This window comes from Chelonia mydas, chromosome 12 (genome assembly GCF_015237465.2).
Source record: "Chelonia mydas isolate rCheMyd1 chromosome 12, rCheMyd1.pri.v2, whole genome shotgun sequence".
Taxonomy (NCBI): Eukaryota; Metazoa; Chordata; order Testudines; family Cheloniidae; genus Chelonia; species Chelonia mydas.
In genome coordinates this window covers 8,910,422-8,935,170 of record NC_051252.2, presented here as the reverse complement: position 1 = coordinate 8,935,170, position 24,749 = coordinate 8,910,422, and the positions used below count along the sequence as shown (strand labels likewise).

Here is a 24,749-nt window from a genome sequence, read left to right as displayed (position 1 = left end):
TGTACTTTCTCAGACATAAGTTTGATCTGAGCCTCAGTGATTTACCATCATGCCAGATTTTACCCTTTCTGTCTTAAACTCCTTGCTCCTGGTATTAGGATTACAGCAGTGCTAAACTGGGGGGCTGGTTTCTCGCCTTCAGCTGCCTCTCAGTAAAGCCACATGACCAGGAGGAATTTTTAGTGACTCTTTCCCTGCTGCTCTGAACAGAGGCGGAAGTGAAGGGCATCTGAAAGCGTGAGAAGGGGTGTCTGGACAAGGTAAATCACTATGAGTTCTGGGAGGGTGGTTTTTTGGTGGGCGTGACATTTAATGTGGTTTTGCTGTGATCAATCAGCTGTGCTTGCTGCAAAGAAAAAATCGGCTGCCAAGAAAGTTCTGGCTTCAGAGAGCTTTGCCCCAAACTCCATCAGCGTGAAACTTGCCACATGAGACCCAAACCAAATGGGGAATTTGTTTTTACAAACTGGTTTAATTTAAAATTAGCTTGATTTTCCCCCTATGAAATCATAAATCAAGAAATAAAACCAAAACCAAATTGAAACAAGCAGATTTCCAGGGTCACCCACCCCTAGGCTAACTTTCTGGCCTTGGGGAAAAAAAGAGAGTTTCATCTTTTGGAACAAATATTTTGAGATCTATCGGTCTGACACCGGGGCTTGAGTCTTTCTGGTGCTGTGTCTATTGTTTATAAAATATAGGGCCAAATTAGCTGCTGGTGTAAGTGGGTGAAATGCTGTTGAAGTCAATTGAGTGGCACGCATTTACAGAGAATTTGGCCCAGAGATTTTAAAGCATGATAGGTAGTTATTGCACATGTGTGATATTGACCCAACGGACCTTTTCAGTCAAGGAAAAACAATGCTGGTGAAAATGGGCCAAATTAACAGCCCCAGATCTTGTCCATTCCACAGAACTGGCATTGAATGAGCAAATCCAGTGCAAACTTCTCCAAGCAGCCCCAGACCAGCTGTATGTAGCAAGAGGTGGGGCTCAGTCTCCATGAATCAGTTCTTTGCTTCCTGCTGGCAGGCCAGCAGTGCTAGCTGTGGGGTGGCTTTCTGAGAGGCATTTGTTTACTAGGAACTAAGATGAGACTCCCAAAACTCATTTCACATGGGCCACTGAATTCAGAGAGATTTTTTAAAGTCAACATGTGTTACTGAAGGAAGTCTCTGCCCTATTTTCACACTATATTTTTTCACATATTAGTAAACCAAATCCCACTGATTTTAATAAGCCATTCTGCGCTGTATTGCTGATCCTAATGGGTTTGCTAGAGTTGTTACTATGGCTACTTTTCCCTTCCTGAATCTGTGTATTAACAGGACAGGATTAAAAATATTTTGCTTGGACCAACTCCTAGAAAATGAAATACCACTCACTGTTCATACCTGCTGTTGGGATACTATGCCATTTGCTGGGATTATGGAAAGTTAGGATTATTACATTATGCAAAAGCTATTAATAGAGCATTCTGCTACAGGGAATATTATGTTGCATAGCAGGACTATTGCTCCAAGTGAATGGCCTCTCTATAGGATCAAAGGGAGAACTATGATGATTCTGTTTGCATTTTAATCAGGGACCATCTTTTTGCTCTGTTTGTACAGCATGTAGCCCAGTGGGGTCCTGGTCCAGGACTAAGGCTCCTAGATGCTACAATAGTACAACCAATATGTAAAATAATAATAAAGACAAATAAGATAGTTTGATACCTAATTTACTATCCTGAAACACAGTGTGACAAAAATCAGGTCAAATTTCTTGTGTTACAATAACTGGAATGGGTCTCTATTGAAACTGACCAAAGCAAAGAACCGAGTCAGTGCTAGCATCATTTCAATTCAGTAACTAACTTGATATTTAAACTAAAAATGACAGCCTGTGTTAGTTTTTTCCTAAGTATGAACTGACAGGTGACAGATGCAAAAGGTAAGAGACGAGGCAGGAAAGATGATGAATTACATATTGTTCAGGTGTACATACCGGGGGGGGCGGGGATTTTCAAAGTGCTCAGCTTTGGCTTGACTTCTATTTGAGCTCAGTGGCGGAAGTCTAAATGACTTTACTGAGCGCACAGGTAGGCCAACACGGAACGCTTCTGAGAATCCCACCCACTGTTGTTAGTAAGTCTTCTGGTCATGGAAGTGTGTTCCGTGAAAAAGATGCAAGGTCACTGGGATGACAAAGTGCTGCTTACCTTCAGAGTTGTTTTTGGCATCTACAGTGTAATTCCCAGGTGCCCCTGTGGAACTTGCATGTCAAACCAATCTTTCAGCCTAGGAGAAAGTTTAAAAATCCCACCAGCTGACTTGTGCTGAGAGGCAACGTAAAGAAAACTGGGTACATGCTCTGTCAATGACAGCAGAGAGAGCCAGGATTAGAGCTGGGGGAATACTTTTGACTAACTGTAAAATTGCTGAAAAATTTTCAGGGCACCAAAACTAATCGCAAATTCCGGCTGAATTCCTCAGAGAGCTTTGGCTGGAAAAAATATATGATTTAAAAAAAAAAAAAAGAAAAAAGTCAACAGATCTGGTTTCAACCATTTCAAATCAGATGTTTTGCCTTTTTGTTTTTAAACAGTATTTCATTGAAATGGTTTCATTTTTAAAAGCGAAACCAAAAAGTAAAAAACACCCAGAAAGAAACACCAAGCAGATTTTGTTTTGGGTTGAACTAAATCAGTAGACTCAAAATGATTTTTTTTTTTCAATTTGGAAAGAAACCCCAAACAACTTCACTTTCAGTTTAAATTGAACCATTCACTCTCTCTCCCCCCGCCCCGCCAGTTCAGCCCCTGAACCAAAACATCTATTGCTTGTTCAACTCTAGGCAGGATACCACACTCCTTCTGCACCTTGTTTTTATTTGGGGGTTTTTTTAGTTCTTTTTTGTGTGCATGTGGAAGGTGACCTATTTCTCTGCAGTTTAAATCACACTCTTCTTTTCTCTTCCCTCCCATATACTTAGTTTTCCAGGAAACTCTCTCTCTTTTGCTCTCCCTCTCTTAGACACTAGGAGACAGACATGTTCCTGAACCAGAATTGGGAGCATACAGAATCAGATCTGAACTTTGCAGCTTGAACTCATCTCCTCCTTTTGCTCCCCTCTGGGTGACAGTTTCACAAGCATCTACGTGACTTAGGAACACAAGTCCTTGGGATTTATACTCCTAAGTCACTCCGGCAGTTCTGAAATTTCCATCCAACATACACACAGATATGCGCCTCTAGACAGATCAATAGATATTTCAGCACAAATCTCAGGACTGGTTGTTGTTATTTATATTTCAGCAGTGTCTGAAGGCCCCAGTTGGGGACCCCTTGTACAAACACATGCTAAGAGATGGTCCTTGCCCTTGCCTTTGCCTTGGAGAGCGTATGTATCTCACTGATTAGCGTGTGGTACATGCCCCACCCACCCCTTGCACCCACGCCACAGAGGGTGAGACGCTGTTACAGCCCTCAGCTAGCAAGCCTGGCTCTTTAGTGTCTCCAGATTCATGGTCCCAGGTTCTATCCCTGGTGTGTTAGAAAAAGTTAAACTAGTGGCTACAGAAAACAAAAAGTTCAGTGTGCCTCAATCAGGTTATTATTAGATACACCCTCTCCTTTCTGCATTGGCAGGGGCCAGACTAGATGATCTGATAGGAATTTTCCATCCCCAGCACCTATGATTTGGGGATTGTTTTGCCTGGAAGTTTTGGTGCACGTTTTTGTGTTTGGTATTAATGTTAGAATCAGCCAGCCAAGCTATAGTAGGGATATGAATAAGGTGGGCGATTAAACAGTCTTATCATTTGAATATATACGAGACCTATCAGGCATCTCTGGGGAAGGCTGATAGAATACAATGCAAAAGGAACTTTTCTAAGTATCCTGGTGCTGCTGATCAAAACGCACCAGTGTGGAGACAGGATCCAAGTTGCAACTACGTCCATTTATAAAACAGACTGTGCAAAAGGAGGGAGCCTGTTATGTCATTCGGAATTGATCCAGCCCCTCACTGATGTGGAGGGAGTATGTCCACTGTCCTCAGTTGGGGTTGGAGCAGGCCTCAACATGCCAATACTTGGAACATCCAGAACTGTCAGATGTCATGCATCTCACGCGTGACAGACGTGATGAAGCTATAAACTGGCCACTTATCGACTCTTCAGACTGCCAAGTTTTCTTCATTTTAACGGAAACAGGTTCACTTTGGAAACTGTGCCTGACAATGATGGAGAGATGTTATCAAATTTCCTCTCTGCATGGGGTTGATATTATCTGACTGGTGTTAATAAAAACATTGCTGATAGGTGAGCTTGCTCTTCAGTAGCTAAGCCATGCAGTCTGCAACTGTTTCCTATCCTGGGCCATTCAATTGTTCATGGCTGAAATTGGTTTTGCTTTGTAGATGATTCCTTTGCATTTATATTTAAGGAGCACCTTCATAGAAGCCCACCTTCTGAGGGGTTGGCTGACTTCTGGGCCGCCCACCACATCTTGCTGCCATTGAATGGCTTTCCCAGCAAGGCACACTGTAAAGCTAGGACTGTGGTAAGAAGCATACGCAGGGTTACAAAATGCAAAACCTAGTGACAGTATCACAGGGAATTTCAGGATTATTTTAAGGGGATTTTTTGCATGACCTTTTATCAGATATTTCTCTAGTTGAAACTGTCCGAGGGTAAATGTTTTAAAGATATAAGAATGTCACGACAGAGATTGGAAAGTAGTAAATTCCCATCATCCTCCCATTCCAGTAGTTCAGCCATGCTGAAAGAGAACTCAGTTCAGTTTCATCCCCTTGGCAAAGATGACTCAGGCTCTCCAAACTGGCTGACTTGGTGGGTTAGCCAAGCCTGGCAGCGTTTGCCTTCAGGACCCAGTGTGCTATATTCACTGAGCCAGGCTGCACCAGTGTGAGTTCAAGACACTGTATGATATAGATGAAGGTTTCTCATGGTGGACATGAGAGTACGAAGAACCAGATCCAGCCTCCTTTTTGCATTATCTAAAGCCTTGAAGTGAAATCCTGGTCCCAGTGAAATCAATGATCATCCTGCCCAGTGCCTTCAATGGAGCCAGGATTTTACCTTTGGATATTTTTTTTTTGTGCAGAAGAAAGGAGCTGGGTTTAAGCACCTCTCATGCTCATTAGACCTGATCATTAGAGGCCTGACTGGTGAATTCTCAGCAGGTTCTCACCTTTGAACTCAGGGTGTCTCTGAACTAGAAATCTATCCATCGGGGGACTTCAGTGTAGGATACTGAATGACTCTTTCTTTGGTGCACAATGTTCTATCAATTTTTGCTTTAAGAGATAATGATTATAATTCCCTTAAAGGCTACACTTGCTTTGCCAATAACAATCTCATGATTGTTAGTGTCTTTTCTCTTATAGCACGTTTTCAGATAGAACAAAACCACCTCCGACTAACATCCTTGTTACAAACTTTGCTGTGCTTTGTGTGTGTCATGGCTGCCTCCAGAACAGACTGTGCTCACATACCTGGTATTTTAGGTGCTGAGGATGGCAGACAGCTCTGATCTCTGGATTGGCAGCGCTTATCTATTCCTCCAGTCGACATCTGAGAAGATTATCCTGCCCTCTCTTTATGAAAGCTCCCACCAGAAGTCCAGCGTGTTCAAGGCCCTCAAGTTGGCTTTAGCAGGTATGTGTCATTGCACTGAATACAAATGGAAATGTCACAATGTCTTATTTCTTTACTTGCTACATTAATTTTCAAGGGATTTGGTGCTTGGAGAAAGGTGACAGATTCACAACACAGGGAATTTTTTAGGAATCTTAACTGCAATTTCATGGGTCATATCCCATCCTTTCCTATTAATTTCATTGAAGATTGTAGACTTCTCAGGGCTTTTACAGAGAAGTTCAAGCCATGATCTTCCAAGGCTTGAATTCAAGCACTGGGGCAATCAGAATCCTGGCACCTGCTGGACCACTTACTGTCCAGTAATAAAGTTAATCCTTCTCTCTCCGTTTCATTGCAGCACTAGGTAAAACTGATGTCACACTGGTTAAATCAGAGCTCTGCACTGATAGCACCAGACATAGACATAGATAAGTGCACTCTGGATATATTATTAATAAATTATTCGTGCTACAATAACACCCAGAGGTCCCAAATGAGATTGGTTGCCATTGAGTTATGCTTTGTATAGACACATAGGAAGAGACTGTATACTCTTCAGGGAAGGGACAGTTTAAATAGACAAGAGACAATGGGTGGGAGAAAGGAAGCATTAGTCCCATTTCACAGATGGGAAATTAGTGCACTGAGAGATTAGGACTCCAGTGGGGCTACTCACATGCTTAAAATTAAGCAGCTGCTCAAGTGTTTTGCTGGAGAAGGATCAGAAAGCTGAGCACCTTGCAGGATTGAGCCCTAAGGGTTGTGGCTGAGTGGGGAATGGAGCCCAGCTCCAATCCAGTGCCTAAGCCACAAAGCCATTCTTCCTTTCATATGATCACCCTTCCCAGTATCTTAGCCGTTGATACACTAGAGGGAAGAGATCGCCACTATTCTCAGGTTCAAAATCGTTATCGTTTACACTTGGATCACAAAGTTAGCAAATTGCTTAGAGTCCAGATTTTTTTTTTTTGAACAATCATTGAAACCAAGACAGGACAATTTTAACCCCTCCAATGTCAGTGGAGTTTCAACAGAGAGGAATTTGGTCCAGTCTAACTTTTCCTTGCAGCTGGCTACAACAGCTGACCCGACTTTTTACTCCTGGGTTCACAATTGCAGCCCAGTGATGAAACCTCACTTACCCTGCATTAGAAAACTAGACTTGTCAAGTGTGGGAAATTCTGGATATGGGAAAAATTACCAGTGAAAGAATACATGGGGCAAAGGACCGATAATTTGCTCTCGGCTTCCTTTTATCAAACATATTGAGCCAAATCCTTTACTGGTGTAAATGGGCTCAACTCCAACAAAGCCAATGCAATGGTGCCCATTTACACCAACACAGGATTTGAGCTACAAACGGTAGAAACATCTCAGCTGTGATCCTTTGCAGCATATTGACTCCCTGGATAACAATAATTTAAAACAGCTATCACATTTGTTTTCTCTCCCCATAATGAATATCTTAGGGTCAATCATTTACTGTACAACCAACTCTCCAGTGTGTCCTTTAGCTGGGTTTCTATAAGTACAACCTGCCTTTTCTCACCAATCTAACCATATCGGGCCAGATGCATTGGCATGCTGCAAATGCTTTGTGCTCCTCCAGCGATACAAAGCAGCAGACAACCTGGCTTGATTGCCTGGTTAGGCCAGCTTTATGGCTGCTTTGCATCACCAAAGTGGTGCAAAGCAGCCAGATTGTACTGGTGAATCTGGCCATATACGTGAACAAGAGCTCTGCCCATTTCTGTATTAATTGCACTACATTCTGCACTGTACCGCCAGACCTAAAGAAGGAATGAGACCTGGGTATTCAGAGCAGATAAGCACAAAGTCGTCTCCTATGCAACAGCCATAAAGATCATTTTACGCAATTCATTACAACTTTCCATGTTTGTACAGTACCTGTTCACCCAGATCAAACTCTTGTGCAAACTTCAGTTGAATCAGCCTCTTTGTACTCCTGATAAATGGAATGAGAAGGCAGAGATACAGGGCAAAGGGCATTTATTTATCAGTAATAACAGCAAATCTGAATGCCTCTCTCCCCAGATGTCCCAGTCTTACAGCCGTTCCAAACTTCACCTTGTGATGCAACCAGTAATACATAAAGGATCTCAGTGGTACATCACGGCAGGGCAAAAGCCTTGTCATACACATAAAACAAAGAGATCCTAGAGATGCCGGGGCTGAACTCGAGTGCACTGGACTAATGAGGAACAAACAGATCCACTTTGACATAGGACATAGGCTGCTGAGCCGAGACACGGCACAGATATTTGTTACCTCAATATAGCTGATTGAAACCAACTGTGACAGGTTGGATCACAGAAACCACCTTGGGACTGCCAGCTGATGTGCTGAGACTGTCCCTGAGCCCATTTTCCCTGGCAGCTTTGGACTCCAGAACCTTGCCTTGTTTGAGACAGACACGCTAGCCTGCTACAAACACAGACCCAGGTCTGAACTACATCCCACAAACTGCAGGCTTAACTGAAAACAGCTTAAGAAGTGTTCCCTTTCTCAACACTCAGGTGCCCAGCTCCCAATGGGGTCCAAACCCCAAATAAATCCGTTTTCCCTGTATAAAGCTTATACAGGGTAAATTCATAAATTGTTCGCCCTCTATAACACTGACAGAGAGATATGTACAGCTGTTTGTCTCCCCCAGCCCCCCAGGTATTAATGCATACTCTGGGTTAATTAATAAGTAAAAAATGATTTTATTAAATACAAAAAGTAGGATTTAAGTGGTTCTAAGTAATAACAGACAGAACAAAGTGAATTACCAGGCAAAATAAAATAAAACACGCAAGTCTAAACCTAATACAGTAAGAAAATGATTACAGATGAAATCTCACCCTCAGAGATGTTCCAGTAAGCTTCTTTTTTTACAGACTAGCCTCCTTCTAGTCTGGGTCCAACAATCACTCACACCCCCTGTAGTTACTGTCCTTTGTTCCAGTTTCTTTCAGGTATCCTTTGGGGAGGAGAGGCTATCTCTTGAGCCAGCTGAAGACCAAATGGAGGGGTCTCCCAGGGGCTTAAATAGACTTTCTCTTGTGGGTAGTGACCCCCTCCTCTCTCCTAAGCAGAATACAGCTCCAAGATGGAGTTTTGGAGTCACATGGGCGAGTCACATGTCCATGCATGACTCAGTTCCTTACAAGTTGGAGCCATTGCCTACATGCTACCTTGAACATCCCCTTATGTGGATTGGAGTCTTCCAAGGTTCCATTGTCCGTTAAGTGTTTCTTGATTGGGCACTTAACTTGCAAATTCCTTTCTTAAGAAGCTGACTAAATGTGTTACTAAGGCTACTTAAAATCAAACAAGTACACAGCCAAGATTCATAACTTTGAATATAAAAATGATACATGCATATGAATAGGATGAATACATTCAGTAGATCATAACCTTTGCAGAGATAGGTTACATGGCATATGTAGTATAAAACATATTCGAGTTATGTCATATATACATTCATAAGCATATTTCCATAAAGCATTATGGGGTGCAATGTCACACCAACCCTACATTGAGAGGTGGGTGAGGGAGGGGGTTGACTTTGGCTAACTACACTGAGGTAAAAAATATCCTTGCCTTGTCTCCATTAGGATTTTACATCGAGTTAGCTATCTCTGTGTAACAGATACATCTGTGTGCAGTAAAGGCAAAGTCTCAGACAGAGAGGTTTTAGATATAGGGTTTATTTACACTGGCTGAGATTTTCAGAGCGGCCTCAGGGATCTGGACACAGTTCCAAAATCTCAGCCACAGTTCCAAACACAAGGGAGGGAACAAGGGAATAAAAGGATAATTTCATCGAAGGTGCATGACTGAAACCTTACTAAGTGTTGGTCTACACTAGAAACTTTTGCCAGTACAGCAGTGTCGCTTCGGTGGGTGATTTAATGACATTTCTATTCCGGCAATAGCCCTAGAGTAGACATGGTTATTCTGACAAAGTATTTTTGCTGGTATGGCTTATTTTGTTCAGGGAACTGGTATACCCTAGACTGGTGAAGCCAGTCATATAGAATAGCAATACTGGCAAACTCTTTCTAGCGTAGACAAAGCTGAAGGAGGATTGGGGTTGCAAGCAGGAGGCGGACAGGTAAAATGTTTTGTGGAATCTCACCTATAGCTTTACCTCGACAGCAGTCTGGCCATGTGGGAGAGGAACACTCCCTCTTTAATCTCCTCTGAGGTAAAGTCTGCCTGCCCCGTAGTTAGATCTTAAAGTTAATTAATCAGTTTAGCATAGTTAGTTTCTCCTGTTGGGCTTGTGACACCAGCAGAATTACCTGTTGCTGACACCCGGTGCAGCTGCATATGGGTGGTTTAACTGCAGATTGAGCACATAGCATTGTTACACTTGATTTCCCCGCTGCTTTCAGCTCCTCTCTTTTCAGCAGATTTATTTCTTCCACTGCTGACCTCTGCTGTTACTACTGGGTAATCGTGCTCGTGCAGACAAAGCACCAGAATGCACCCTGTGTTCTACATTAGATATAATGTGAATGGTCTCTCCCTGTTGCAGGGAGTCAGATAATGTCCCCGTCTGTGAACTGCAATATTAATGGATCTCTGACAGATTCAGCTGTGGGATAATTTGGACTGAATGCTTCAGTTCAAATGGGTTCCATGCATAGCACAGAGTCAGTTAAAGCTTACCTCTTTCCTCCCACTTTCAAATACAAGCTCCCCAACCCAGAATAATTTATAATACAGGAAAAAATAAAAATAAAAACAAACACACACAGAGAAAGACTATCCAGGCACAGGTCTGTCACCAAAAGTTCGAGGAGACAGAGCGAGTCACCACCCAGGCAGCGCTCACGTGGACAATCTGTTTCATGGCAAGAACCTGACTCTGCCTGTTCTTCTGTGCCAGATTCCACCGGCGGCCTGCACGGCGTCGACATGCTCAAGGTGCACTGCAGTGAGCCGCACCTGATTATCCAGCTTAAATTCTGCATGCGAGAGAACTGCCGCAAATTCCTTCGGAGCTACCGGGCCGGGTTGTTCCGGGAGTCTCTGCAGAAACACCTCCAAGTCACCCTGTCAATGACAGCCGTACCTGTTCAAGTGGAGCTGAAGGCTGGCAGTGAGCAGCTGGACCACATGCTGAACGAGGAGGAGCGCTGTTTGGAATGTATCTACAACGAAAAGGTACATTAGAAGGAAGCGTGGTCCAGTGATTAGGGCCCTAGGCTGGGACACAGAAAACCTGCGTTCAAGTCCCTGTTTTGCCATGTATTTCCTGTGTGATCCCAGCCAAGTCACCTAAGGCCAAATATATAAAGATACTTAGGACCTAAAGATGCAGGTAGATGCCTAGTGGGATTTTCAGCAGTGCCTAGGTGCCTAACTCCCATTGAAACCAGTGGGAGTTTAGTGACATTTTCAAAAGTAAGGTGCTTTTGAAAATGCCACAAGACACTTAAATACCTTTAAAAATCTAGCTGTTAGCCTCTCTTGTGCCTCAGTTTCCCATCTGGACAATGGGGATAATAGCACTTTCCAACCATACAGGGGTGCCATGAGGTAAATACATCAAAGGATGTGAGGAGCTCAGACATTACAGCAATGAGGGCCAGGTAAGTACCGAGGATAAATAAATGACAGCCAGAATATTAAATATTTTGCCTGTAATACTTGGCACGTCTCTAGATCCTGGGGTCTCAAAGTGCTGAACAAGCATCTATTAAAGCTCAGCACTGCTGTAAGGCAGGAAATTCTATTATACCCTGTGTATGGCGGGTAAACTGAGGCACAAACAAGTCTGAATTGCCAGATAAGTGAATCAGTAAGAAAACCCAGCAGTGCCACGTTACACTCACGAGACCATCTATTCCAATGTTGCTTTTGCCTCCCCTACATCTCCTTTGAAAGTAGCATTTGGAACAGTTCCTAAAAACTGGGGCAAGCACAACCACTATGCATCACAGGTTGTCAGCGTGTTTTGAACTGGGACCTTCAGCACCAGGACGTAGACCTCTAAAACCTGAGCTGGCAGCAGTAGGAAGCTGCTATCCTTGATGTGGACCCATTCCAGTTGAGCGAGATGCAAGTTTTACATGTGTCATACCAGCAACTGGCTTTAATAGTCTGGCAAATGATTGCTAAGCATTCCTGAATAGTTTCCAAACCTTGCTAATGATATTAGAGGCTGCTGTTTTGGGATCCGCATAGCTCACTAGAGTATAGGGCCTCTGAAATAGATTAAATAATTGAATTCTGTCTCCTGTTCCTTGCCTCTGTGCTGTCTTTAGATGCTTGTTTCACCTGGAATTTAATTTGCACTAGCTCAAAATGGTAGCTATTAAACATCTTCAGTGTCCCCAAAACCAGATACCTGTTGTACCTGCTGGGGGTGAGTGCATCTCTGGATTGATTTTTTTGCCAGGACATGAAAGGCAAACACGTCATTATGGGAGATAAGAAAAGGCTATATTATGCATCCCGTCAGTTTTTGCCTGCTGCTCCTTTCCTAGTCTTTTTGCTGAATTAGCAGACAAGCCGAGAAAAGATGGATTCTTTCTCTGCTCCCAAAACTGACTCAATTGGTGTAAATCTGAAAAACCCAGCAACAGAGCATGCTCCCCCCTGTGTGTTTGTCCCCTGCGCGGTACTAAGGACCATTAGCTAAGGGGAAAGACTCGTGCAGTGACTAATCTTCACTCTAATGTGTAACCTGGTGGTTAAAGCAGGGCACCAGGAGTCTGAACTCCTGGTTAACTCTGGTCAGGAATTTTTGGCCCGAGCGTCACACTGTTTCATTATAACAGAAAACAGGAAACACTTTGGTTTAGAACAGACAATATGATGTTTCAGTCAGTACTAAGTAGCTGCTGCCCTTAATGATTTTTAAAATAAAATAGAATATTTCAGCTATTAAATTATGTCATATTCTGACACGAGACAAGGTGGTTGAGGTCCTGAAGAAAACAAAAGAGAACTGAAGAAGAGCTCTGAGGAGTACAAAAGCTTGTTTCTCCCACCAACAGAAGTTGGTCCAATAGAAGATATGACCTCACCTTCCTTGTCTGTCTCATACCCTGGGGCCAACATGGCTACTATGATACTGCGAACAACATATCATGACATGTCAGGAGCAGTAGTGACTTCTGACACGGAATGGAAAAATGACCAAAAATAATATACAAATGAAAAAATAAATTAAAATAAATTTGGAAATGAAATTTTGCCATTTTGAAACAAAAGTTTTCCTCAATCACAATTATTTGGAAATTCTGTTTCACAAGAAATTTCAAAAAATGTTTGGTTTTTGTTCTGATTCAGAACAAAAATTAAATTGCGAAGTGTCGATATTACCCATGAAACAAATTCTGAGATGCAGCCTGCTCTATTCCTGGCCTTTTTTCCCAGGTCTGCCACTTGCTCTTTGAGCCAGATCCTCAGCTGGTGCAAGTCACCATAGCTTCATTGACTTCAGTGGAGACTGGAGTTCTGGGTGCTCCTAGAATACAAGTATCTATCAGTAATGAGCTTCCCTCCACTTTATGATTTATTTATTGTGCCCTTGTGTGGGGAAAAATAGTATAGGGGAAAGTTTGGGGGAAAAGAGCCTTTTAAAAAAGGAGGATTATTTAGTGCAAATTCATAGACTGTAAACCCATAAGGGACTATTAGCTCATCTAGTCTGTCCTTCAGTATATCAGGCCATAGATTTCATCCAGTTACAACTGTATTGAGCCCAGTAACTTATGTTAGGCAAAGCATATCTTTCAGAAAGGCATCTGGTGTTGATTTGACAACTTCATGAGAAGGAGAATGCACCAGCAATGACTGGCACTGTTTGCCTTACAGCCCGACCGCCTGAGGGACGAGGAAATTGCAGAGCTGGAGGAATCTTTCAGGAGCCTGACTTGTCGACAGGAGAGCAACAACTCAACCCCTTCAAACAACTGCAACTCTTTGAACTCCTCATCTCTGCCTTATTGTTCTGGGGGGAGCTCTCTGCCCCCTGGAGCCACCTTCATCTTTCAGGAACAACAATTTGGTGAGTGGTTAGAACTGAGCTGTTAGAATCTTAAAGCCCTGGGTCTTCCACTCTTCAAACCATAAAGGAGAAAGTTTAGGGAAGTAAGGACTGGTTCTGGATGAGTCAAGAATAGAATTTCCCAGATTATGATCATGGGAGCTGCCATACTGGGTCAGACCAAGGCAGTCCGGTTTCTGACTGTAGCCAGCACCAGGCACTGTAGGGTATGTCTAGATTGTAGTGAGGAGGTGTGATTGCAGCAGGTATAGCCATACCCAGCTGGCTTTGATGGAGCTAGCCTGTTAAAAACAGCCACATGGGCTAGCCACCCGAGGACAGTCCAACCCAGGACATATTGCGCAGCTAGCTTGTGCCATCGCGTCTACACTACTCTTGTTATTTCAGCTAACTCATGCTGCAGTCACTCCTCCTGACTGCTGTGTAGACATTCCCTCAGAGGAAGGTACAAGAAACCCCACTGTAGGCAGCTGTGGGATATAATTTACCCTGAGGGAAAGGTTCTTCCCAATCCCATTAATGAGAGGCTGGTTTACAGTCACAGAGTTAAAGGCCAGAAGAGACCACTAGGTCATCTTACCTGTCCTCCCGCGTACCACATGCCAGCACCCGCACACTAAATCCAATAACTACTCTGAGACCAAAGTATCACAGCCCACAGGAGACTGAACTATTACATGCTACAGGCAGAGAATAGGAGACACCCAGGTGCACCAGTGCCCAAGGCCCCCACAATAGGAGGGAAATGATTCAATGATTCAGTATCCAGATAATCCTGGCAAATGACCTGCACATCCACACTGAAGAGGGAGATCCACACTGAAGAGGAAGATCCACCAGTCACTGCCCGTCTGATTTGGGGGGAAATTCCTTCCCAATCCTCCAGATAGTGATCAGTTGGTCTCTGAGCAAATGCACAGAAATCAGCCAGCCAAGCACCTGAGAGAGAGCGAGAGAAAGAAAATACCTGGTGCCACCTTGGAGCCCTGGCCTGTGCCAGCCAGTGTCCCGTCTCCAGCCATAGCCTTACCTGATGCTTGTGCCCTGACGCAGGAGGGTTTATATCCCTCTGCAACACACAAGTGAGGTCAGTCAGTGGCCTGACTCAGCTCTGGGAACGGGAATAAATCACCTCCCAGGAGCGACGTTAAGTTACCCGGACATAAGCGCCGGTGTGGACAGCTTCTCCCGCCGACATAGCTACTGCCGCTCGTGGGGGCTGGAGTAATTTAGCCAATGGGAGAAGCTCTCTCCCCTTGGCTTCGGGCAGCTACATTAGAGAGCTTACAGGTGCGCAGCTGTATCGGGGCCGCTGTAAACACTCCAGTGTAACCGTGCTCTGAATGGACAAGTAAGAGGAAGAAGTTTCCATTTTCCGAGACAAACCCTTGCATGAAGGTAGGGCCCCTGAAAATGAAGGACGAATGGTACTGACTGGGGAGATAGCCATCCAGGGTTCCCCTCACAGCTCTGCCAGTGTACCCCAGCCGTGAGCTGCCGCATCCCCACTGTTCCAGTCTCGGCTCTTTCCTGAGCAGAGATATTTGTGAATGGTCTCAAACTGCAATATGGGTTTGTGGGCAGAGCCCACCTGGGTCACTGTTGAGTATGATTTAGCCCCATATAAGGATTTTACAGGTAAAAAGCAGGGTGGGATCTGCCCTCCCTGATTCACTATTTCAGGAGTCAACAGATACAGAAGGAAGCTGAGAGTGTTTAGAAAAGGAACAGAGAAAAAGATCAGAAAGATGAGCCTGAGGGTTTTAAAAGGGCAAGGACTGATAGCATAAGTTAAAGGGGAACATCCAAGAGAAAAGTAAACCCCATGAAACAAACGTATAGTTCCGCCCTGGTGTGAGACAGCTTAACAATATGTGCAGCCAGGACTGGCCTCACGGGGGCACTCTAAACACATGGCTGCCTTGGACATCAAGCTGGAAAGGTCTTTATTAAGTACAGACTCTCTCCCTTACACAGGTCGCTATCCTTTAGTCTTGAAAGTGGGTGCTAGGTGCCCAAATCCAGAAGATGGCACATTTTAACAGTCACAAATAAGTTTCTACTAATTGCCACTTAGTGAAGATAGCACTGTCCTTTGGAATGACTGGACGCGGAATGTTCATTAGTATAAACTGTGGACTTCAAACCCTTCCCTGCTCAGCAGTCTTTGTAAAACATGCACCCTGCTCTCCTCACATAGTCACTACCTGTAGATCTAACTTACCTAGGACGTGACCTCTCATATTCCCAGACAGGGTGAGGGGAGAAGCGATTCTCAACAGTAATGACTCTTCTGCTGATAACGAAACACTGATACTTCATTTAAAATCAACATTCAGGATGAATCATAAACACATACAAATTATATCAGGTCTGCTAATAATACCACAAACAGCAGCATCCCTTTATAGTTTCTATTACAACCAAAGGTACAAATGAAAGGCAACTAAGAAACGCTAAGAGCAATTACACACTGTGCTTATAGAGATCCCCACAATCTGTATGATACTGTATGGTGGATTAGCACTAATGTAAGAATCCGATAAGAACAAATTTCTATTGCACTGATTTCAAAATCTGAAATTTGTAACTGAAATCAGCTGGCTTTTTACCCTGGAGGATGTGGGGAAGTTGGTCACAGTATCAGCATTGCTGAATGATTAATGCAGGTCAGTTCAGTTGTCATGGCTTCCCTTTCCTGTATACGCTGATTTGGGTGTGTTTTCAGTGAGCACAGATCTCTGTGCATAACTCCCTCTTCATGCAGAATTTACTCCTTTAAATTCAATACTGTCACTGTGTGGCACAAGACGCGCAATGCTTCTTCCGGGAGTGAGTTAGTGAAAACTCCAGTTAACAAAGGGTGGGTACAACTCCATGACAGAGTTTAATACATTACACACACACTAAAGTTTTATCCTTTACCATACTGAGGTCTCTGCTCCACAAAATATTATGTAGACCTTAACATGGCCTTGCATTGTGTCAGTGCAGTGATGAACTGGGACCCCAACGTGTTAAGCACTTCGTGTTCCCTTTAAGCCAACAGAACACTCACGCCAGATGACCATCAAAAATTTGCCAAGCTCGTGTCGAAGAAATGGAAGCAGGTGGGTAGGTCTTTGCAGAAGAACTGTCGTGCCCTTCGGGATCCTGTCATCGACAACTTGGCCCACGAATATGACCGAGAGGGATTGTACGAGCAAGCGTACCAGCTCCTTCTCAAGTTTATCCAGTCAGAGGGCAAGAGAGCCACGTTACAGAGGCTGATTGCAGCCCTGGAGGAAAACAGTCTCATAACCTTAGCAGAGGAACTCCTGGGCCTCCACCCTAGTGAAAACGACATGTCATAGACCAGGGATGGAGAAGCCAGCGGAACTTGGATCTTGCCCGTTTCAGACAGTTTCCAAGACTCTTGCCAGCATCCCAGGAATGCAAAGCTCAGTTAACCACCATGGTATCCTACTAGCGGAGAATGCCCAAGAAAAAGCCGCTGTGCATTTACAAAGTCAGCCTGGGTACTGAATTACCACAGCGCTGACATACTTCATTGCACATCGTTGCCAGGAGACGGTGCTGCTTACGGGCTGGGGAGAATGGCTTCCAACTGGCTCCCGGTCACTACCCCCTGGGGCGACGTGATGCAATGCACCTAACAATGCTACAGCCCAGGCCTAGGGATTATGCCAACATGGTGAATGTTAAACAGCAACTGTGGTCTCAGGAAAGTCCTTTGGGAAGCATTCTACAGGTGCTTAGCAATAATTCTGCTCATTGAATATAGTACACTCTTGGAGGGGTATTCCCGCCCCCTTCATTCTTCACAAATAAGGACATTTCATGTAAACAGTAACTCCTCCACTAAAAAGCTTGTCTGCTCTTTCCTTGCTCTCCCCACCTGAAGGCATCCTCGTTACTCTAAGAAAGTTTCAATTCTCCATGCTGCAAACAGCTGCAATGGAACAAACTGCAGGTGTAAATAAGCAGGAAGAGCAGGTGAACTCTTCTTAAAGGTGTACTGCAACGTCAAAACCAACTCAAGGCCCTACCCACGTGCTGAATGACGCCTCTAAGCGGGACGCAAGGTCCATTCATCACATCACCGGCTCTCTTTAAAAACTGTCCTTGGCGTGGCTAGAGATGCCCCAGAATGCAGCACTCTGGGACACCACATACCAGGAGCGTCAGGACCTGCATGACATCTTTCTTTGGCATGCTGAGATTCTGAGACAGCCAGGAATCAGCTGGGCCTGGGGTGCCAGGTTCACATATTCTGGATTTCAAGTGTAAAGTTTGGGAAAGTACAAAAAAAGAGCTAGGGTCAACTTCTGCTCTCTGTTAGATCATGACAACCCCACTGGCTTCAGTAGGTGTGCCCAGGCTGCAACAAGAGCAGAATTTGTGCCTGAGCCCATAAGGAAATGCACAGCAACATATAAGGGAGCATAAGCAATCACGTATCACGTAAACGTGATTATCCAGCTTGCTTTCCTGCGGCATGTTTCTTGTGGCATCCTACCTGTGGCATCCTGGCCGGTTTTTACTTATCTTTAGGCCTTTCATTGACTCCATTTAGCCTCCCCCTCCTTTCATGATCATGGAATAGCAGATAGTCCATGGGGGTCATTTCAGATTTGGGGGGAGGGTGGATCTGCCAGTGTGTGTACTCATGTAAAGTTGCTTGTTCTACCTCTCAAGGGCAGTGGTTCGCCAATGGGCAAGAGCGGATGTCCTTTTAAACCAAATAATGTTTTATCCTATTCCTATAAGCACTTCTGTAACCTTTGGCTGAGACAAAGAAATTCCCTGATAAGGAAGAGCTCAGGCCTGGGATCCAGATGTAGGTTCAAGTCAGAGTTCACAGGAATACCACTCCCCACCCGCTAGAATGATACTGTGTTTGTCCCGGTGGTATCCGAGTGCCTAGAACAAACTGAGCCTGACCATTCAATTGGAACCTGAGACAGTTTGCCTTTGGATCTGATTCCAAATCCCCAAGGTCATGTGTGTTCACGTGCAGGGTCTGTTAATCCCAAAGAGGATATATGACATATAAAATTTGAATATGGGATTTTAGGGTACGATGCTGCTCCCATTATTTTGCAATTGGCTTCAAAGAGAGCAGGATTGGAACCTCATTTTGGGCCCGTCTCCACTAAGTCAGTCAACATTCCTGCTGGTCCCCCTTTTTTTTTTAAATATCTATTTTGCAATTGCATTTTACAGTAATGGTTCTTAGAATACGAGATGATATGCATGCTGTCCTGTCACTTTTTAATCCAACATTCCTACGCTATTAGTCTGTAGTCTAACTTAACTGCATGCCCAGTCTTCTACTCAGATCATCGCTAGCCACCCTGGGGAGAAAAACCTGCCAACACTCTGCAGTCAAAAATCGACCATTCTATTCCTCAGAGTCTGCCTTAAAGTCTTAAATTGCTGTTGCCATTTTACATCCGTGGATGGAGCACGCATGAATTTACCAACCCTATGCTATTTATTCCTCTGCCAGTGCTAGTCATGTTTGTTCCCTCTTACTCACAGATTTCCTCTCAAAAGTGCATTAAGTGTTCGAGTTCTTGGCAGCGCATATACGATAACATCATTTTTAATAGCATTCACAGGTGTCCTCTTTCAGAGAGGTGAAGTAAGAGGGTTTTCCAGTGGCATGACATAATGGTGCTGTCAGGATTATGCACAGTGGGTTAGGATCACTGGGAATGGCTGTATGTCCTAGCATCTTTTCATCAATCATTCCTTCTAGAATCAGCTGCCATGCCCTAGATATGGTGAATTCTGGCCTCAAACCAACACCTGCTTAACCTCCTATCCCACAGCTGTTCTGACCATGTGACTTTTAGTATCATCTAGCACTTTAAGCCAAATTCAGACCTAGTGTCAGCAGGTGTAACTATCATGGAAGTCTCTGGGACAAATTCAGCATGTGATGTAATGGTACAGAGTAAGCTGCATTAATTTGGCATTGAATAGCGGTCCAGTTCTGCTCTCACCTCTGTTCTATACCCGTGTGACTTCTCTGAAGTCTGTGGAATTACTCCTGATTTACACAGATGTGCCAAAAGAGTGTAACTGACACAATGAAGGGGAAGAAGAGGAGGTGGCAGAAGGAAAAGAAATTAACAAAAATGTGTAGAATACAAGAGTGGGGCTGCTTTACCTCACTCTACAGTATGATGAGTGGAACTGGAGGAAGAGGGTCAGGTTTCAGGAGGGACCTAGTTTGGTGAGGCTCCAGGGCATCAGCCATATAAGCTGGGACCAGGCTCCTATACACACACACAGTAGATCCTCAGCATGCAAGGCTGGCCTGTCAGCAAAGGTAGTAAAGTTCTGTTTCCTGTAACTCTGCCTGTCTGCCATGTCACTTATTGCTAATGAGGCACACATCTTCCTGCAAGTTGTTTTTCCTGGTTAACTTCCTTCTTCTCCTTTGGTGTGGTAGGTACACACATTTTTTTGCACACACTTAAATACCAAATAGGCACAAGTGGGATGCTTCTTTACCACTTACACCAGTCATCTAATGCCCACTTGTGCAGTGTACACCATGGTTTGCATCACTACTGAATTTTTCTCTGCACCTTGACACTGGTCCTATATCAATGGGAATCTGTGAAGACATACCTGTGGTTTCCTTCAAGGTCAAACGTGCTATTATTTTGAATGCCACAGAATGTTAAACAAATAAATCAGTTACACAAAAACAAAATAAATGGGCAAAATATTAAGCAAACAACAGAGATGAGGCCAAAGTAAATTCACAGGGGAAACTCCAATAGGGCTTTTTTTTGTGATACAGATTGTTTTTGTAGTGTTTGCAATGTCTCAGATTTGAAACAGGCTCTTTTCAGTCTGGCAGAGGGAAGAAGAGATTGATCCAAACAGGGCTTTAAATGCCTTGTTTTGGCATAGCTGAGCGAAAGCGTTTACATGGCTGTTAAAAGAGGAGGATGAAGTTTTAAATGGCCACCACGTCCACTTTGGCATAAAAACATAACTAGATTTATATGCAGTGTTGTTGTAGCCATGTGGGTCTCAGGATATTGGACAAGGAGGGTGAGGTAATATCTTTCATTGATATTACCTCACCCTCTTGTCTAAACTAGATTTATGACTTAAGTAAATCCAACTTTGTTTAAAGGTGTAATGAAAGAGGATATCAATTGGAGAGACAAGGTGGATGAGGTAATATCTTTTACTGGACCTGCTCCTGGTGAAAGAGACAAGCTTTCAAGCTTACAGAGATCTGAAAAAGAGCTTAATGTAAGCTCAAAAGATTGTCTCTCTAATGTTCTGGGACCTACACAGCTACAACACCACTGCAAATATCAAATTGGTCATCAGAGGTGTGATTTTCAGAAATCAGTGAGAGTTTGGCATTCAACAGTGCTGAAAAAATCACACCCTAGATTAATTCTTCCACTTGAAGGAGAACTGACACTACGGTGGATGCTTTAGAAACCATGGTAGATGACAGAAAGATACCCCATTCCAGCTTCAGTCCAAACCCATGCCACATACTCATGATGGACTGATTTATAATCCAAGAGCTGCGAACAATTCCAAGAATAATGAAAAGTTTTCAGTATTGCCAGTCACAAGTGTTCAGAAATCATGAGATTTAAAAAATAATAAATTTGGAGTTCTTTTTATTTGCTATCTGGTATGTGCATTTTTAGGGTTTTACATTTTCAACCTTATCTCTGCAGTCATGAGGGCTAGAAACTTAAGGTTTGGAGGGTTTGGTTTTTTTTAATGTATGCTGAAATTCTGGTATAGTCACATGATTCCGGGGGCTGGGGCTTTAAGAAAAACACCAATATGAGATTTGTGACAAAAATGAGAGAGTTGGCAACACTGGGTTTTATAGCCAGGGAGTCTCAGAACCATGTCAAAATAACCCAGAAGTCAGAGAAAAACATGGCTGAGAACAAGACATATCTTGCACCGTTACTGAGAGGTAGGGTTAGAGTTGCAGGCTTATTCAAACAATAAAAATCAAAATGCTCAGATTTTGAGCTACCAAGAGCTGAGGCCCTGTTAGAAAGAGATGAGGGGATGATCTCTTAGACATTACCTGCGCCTCTCGCCTCAGCATTAGGCGACAGAAATTGGAAGGGTCACCTTGAGATGCCGTGGGCCTCCTTGCTAGGATGGACAAGTCTTTCTCCAGCTTCAAAGGGGAGCCCAGAATATTTGAGCCTCAATCCCCACCCCATCCACACCCTCACACACATTTCACTTAAAATCTGAATAAAAAACATAGATACCATGCACGTGGCAATGAAAAGCATTTGAATGCTCTCAAACCGCTTGTTTACTTGGATTAGAAACTCTCTTACAAAAAGAAAAGGAGGACTTGTGGCACCTTAGAGACTAACAAATTTATTTGAGCATAAGCTTTCGTGAGCTACATCCGATGAAGTGAGCTGTAGCTCACGAAAGCTTATGCTCAAATAAATTTTAGTCTCTGAGGTGCCACAAGTCCTCCTTTTCTTTTCGCGAATACAGACTAACACGGCTGCTACTCTGAAACCTCTCTTATAAAAATGTGTCTTTGAAAGGATCATAATGTTTTGTGCCTCAAGCCACTGAGACATTAGAAAGACACTGGAAAGGGAAAGAACAGGGTTTCTTCACCACGAGCCAGGCCCTCAGAGGTTATGACTTCAGTGGAGCTACTGCTTTAGGATCTGGCCCTGTGTCTTTTGTTTAAAAATGGGCCCAAATTTTGGGTAAGTTCAGGTCTGAATCCAAGCTTTGTAGGTTTTCCCTGTCTCTACTAAGGGCTAAACCATGGTTGAGGTTTCCAAGCCAACTAGGGGAATGAGCCACGCAACAGTTAGTCATTTCAATAAGAGCTGTGTGGCTCAATCCCCTAGTCAGGTTTGAAAATCTCAAGCTGAAACTCCAGCTATGGACTCCCTGGAAGTTCAGCTCCAGATCAACAGTTTGCAGCTCCAGTGCTGAGGGATTTCAGCGCTGGAGCATGTGCACCCAATTTACAGCATTTAACCTCAATAGTATTTGTCTTTTATATCAGAAAGCATTTTGTTCTGTTTTTTCTGACTTCTTCTATAAAGAAACATGTATTTTTGGTGAATATTGATATATCAGATCATATTTTTACAATGTCTTTAGAAAGCGAAATAAATTAGTTTGGCTTTCTTTGCCTCAGCTTTTATTTCTTACTCAATAAAACTTATAAAAAGAGGAATATAATCAAGTATGGGATGCTGCAACGGTAAAAAGAAATGAGTGCATCATGGGAAGCTCTGAGCGTATAACTGTCTTCACCGGCTCTGACAACATATCTACCTGAAAGATCCTGGAGATACTTAGATTGTCAGCTCTTTAGGGCAGGGACTTTCTGTTCTGTGTTTGTACAGCAGCTAACACAATGGGGTTCTGGTCTGTGACTAGGGCTCCTAGGCACTGTGATAATACAAATAATAATATTAAGGAGACTCCTGCTGTCCAGAAACAGGGACGTGCAAAGCCCATGTGGTTTGGATTCTGGTGACAGCTGTGCAAACTTCAATGGTTTTTGGTTTGCAGGGTTGCTTCCTCACCGCCCCGCCCCCCCAGTTAAATGCTCTGGTTTCACATCACAACCAAGTTCCATAGAGGTTCCAGCTATAACTCTGATGGGCCTGTCAGCAAATATGACCAGAAATTGAGGTTTGTTACAAAACTTGAAGACAGGCAAAGTTCCCTTCATTTCAGTGCCATGATGTAAGTTGTGAGCTATCTGTCCACTTACATGGCCCTCACTGACCACAGTATCTGAGCATTTTACAAACGTTAGTGAACTTGTCCTGATAACATCCCTGAGAGGTAGGGAATGATCATCTCGGTTTTACAAATGAGAAACTGAGCCATGAGGGGATTAAGTGGCTTTCCCAAGGTCACACAGGAGGTCTTGGCAGAACCAAGAACTGAACCCAGGGGTAAAATCCTGTTCCCACTCAAGTCAATGGGAGTTTTACCATTGACTTAAGTGGAGTCAGGATTTTACCCAGTCCTCCACAGTCCAGTGCCTCAGCCACAGGACCATCCTTCTTCCACGTATCACGCTGTTCTAATACTAACCCCATGGATCAATGTATCGGGGTAGGAGCTCAGAGTGCAGGGCTCTCTGCCCTAGTGATGGACGAGAGTGATGTTTGACGCATCAGCCAGATCTGATCATGAGCAGTTCCGGTTCTCTTTCAGTGGGGTAGGACTTTGCTCATTTAAAAGCTTCACATGCCAGACTGAGCCTTCTGCCCAACCTTGTCCAGTGACCCTTGAGGGACAAGATGCCATGCAGTGGCTTGGAGAACCAGTGCCAGCCCAAAGAATACCCTGTACAGCCCAGCACATATGACGGGAAACAGTAAATCTGCAAACAGCTAATAAAATCAAATTCTTCTTATTCGTTCCAGTGAGGCCTTTAAACAAGCCCAGCAGTGTGTCAATGTTAGCACGCTCTCCATGTGCTGAGTAACGGAGCTTCGGAAAATTCCTTTGTCTATCAAAAGCTCTGGATGGATCTGTTGTCCCTTTGGCCAACAGTCAGTGCTCCTCTGGGTCTTCCATCTGCTGAACGTCCTGGAAAAGCCATGTACTATTAATTATCTGTGCCGCAGTAGCACCGAGATCCCCTAGCTGAGACTGAGGCCCCCATGGTGCTAGAAGCTATATGCTCACATTACAAAAGTATGACAGTCTCGGCCTCAGAGCACATGACAAGAGACAGCTGGAGAAAACAGACACATGGGAGCGGGGAACAAGGTACCAGGGAAACAATAAATAGGTAACAGTGTCAGGAGACAGGGGTCCACCCATGGCCACTGTTCCTCTCCTTACCTTCCAGGCCCCACTGCATGGGTCTCGAAACAGCAGCAGCAGCTACCCACAGAGGAGAGTTAATACTTAGGAGGCTCCCTGTTTATCTTCATCCTGTGGAAGGAAGCAAAGGGACAGGGAGGCCCCAAAACTCACAGGAGGGGAGGAGCAGCGAGTCTATGGCATGCTTCCGTGTCCACTCTGGGTGGCTGGGGCCCA

At 44.0% G+C, this 24,749-nt stretch overlaps 1 protein-coding gene and 1 long non-coding RNA gene across 2 annotated transcripts in view; one reads left to right on the top strand and one right to left on the bottom strand.

The window, feature by feature from the left end:
• Window positions 1-123: 123 nt before the first annotated feature.
• On the top strand, window positions 124-22,877 carry TRADD (TNFRSF1A associated via death domain). The gene is made up of 5 exons (XM_027829424.3): window positions 124-260; window positions 5,515-5,665; window positions 10,548-10,825; window positions 13,487-13,679; window positions 16,722-22,877. Exons 2-5 carry the CDS (start codon window positions 5,524-5,526, stop codon window positions 17,030-17,032), a joined length of 924 nt encoding a protein of 307 aa, XP_027685225.1. The 5' UTR covers window positions 124-260; window positions 5,515-5,523; the 3' UTR covers window positions 17,033-22,877.
• Window positions 10,678-24,749, bottom strand: part of LOC119563668 — a 17,318-nt gene continuing 3,246 nt past the window's right edge. Inside the window, exons 2-3 of the long non-coding RNA XR_006285296.1 lie at window positions 24,552-24,644; window positions 10,678-10,812 (exon numbers count right to left, since the gene is read on the bottom strand). This is a non-coding gene — a long non-coding RNA (uncharacterized LOC119563668). The remainder of the gene's footprint in view (window positions 10,813-24,551; window positions 24,645-24,749) is intronic.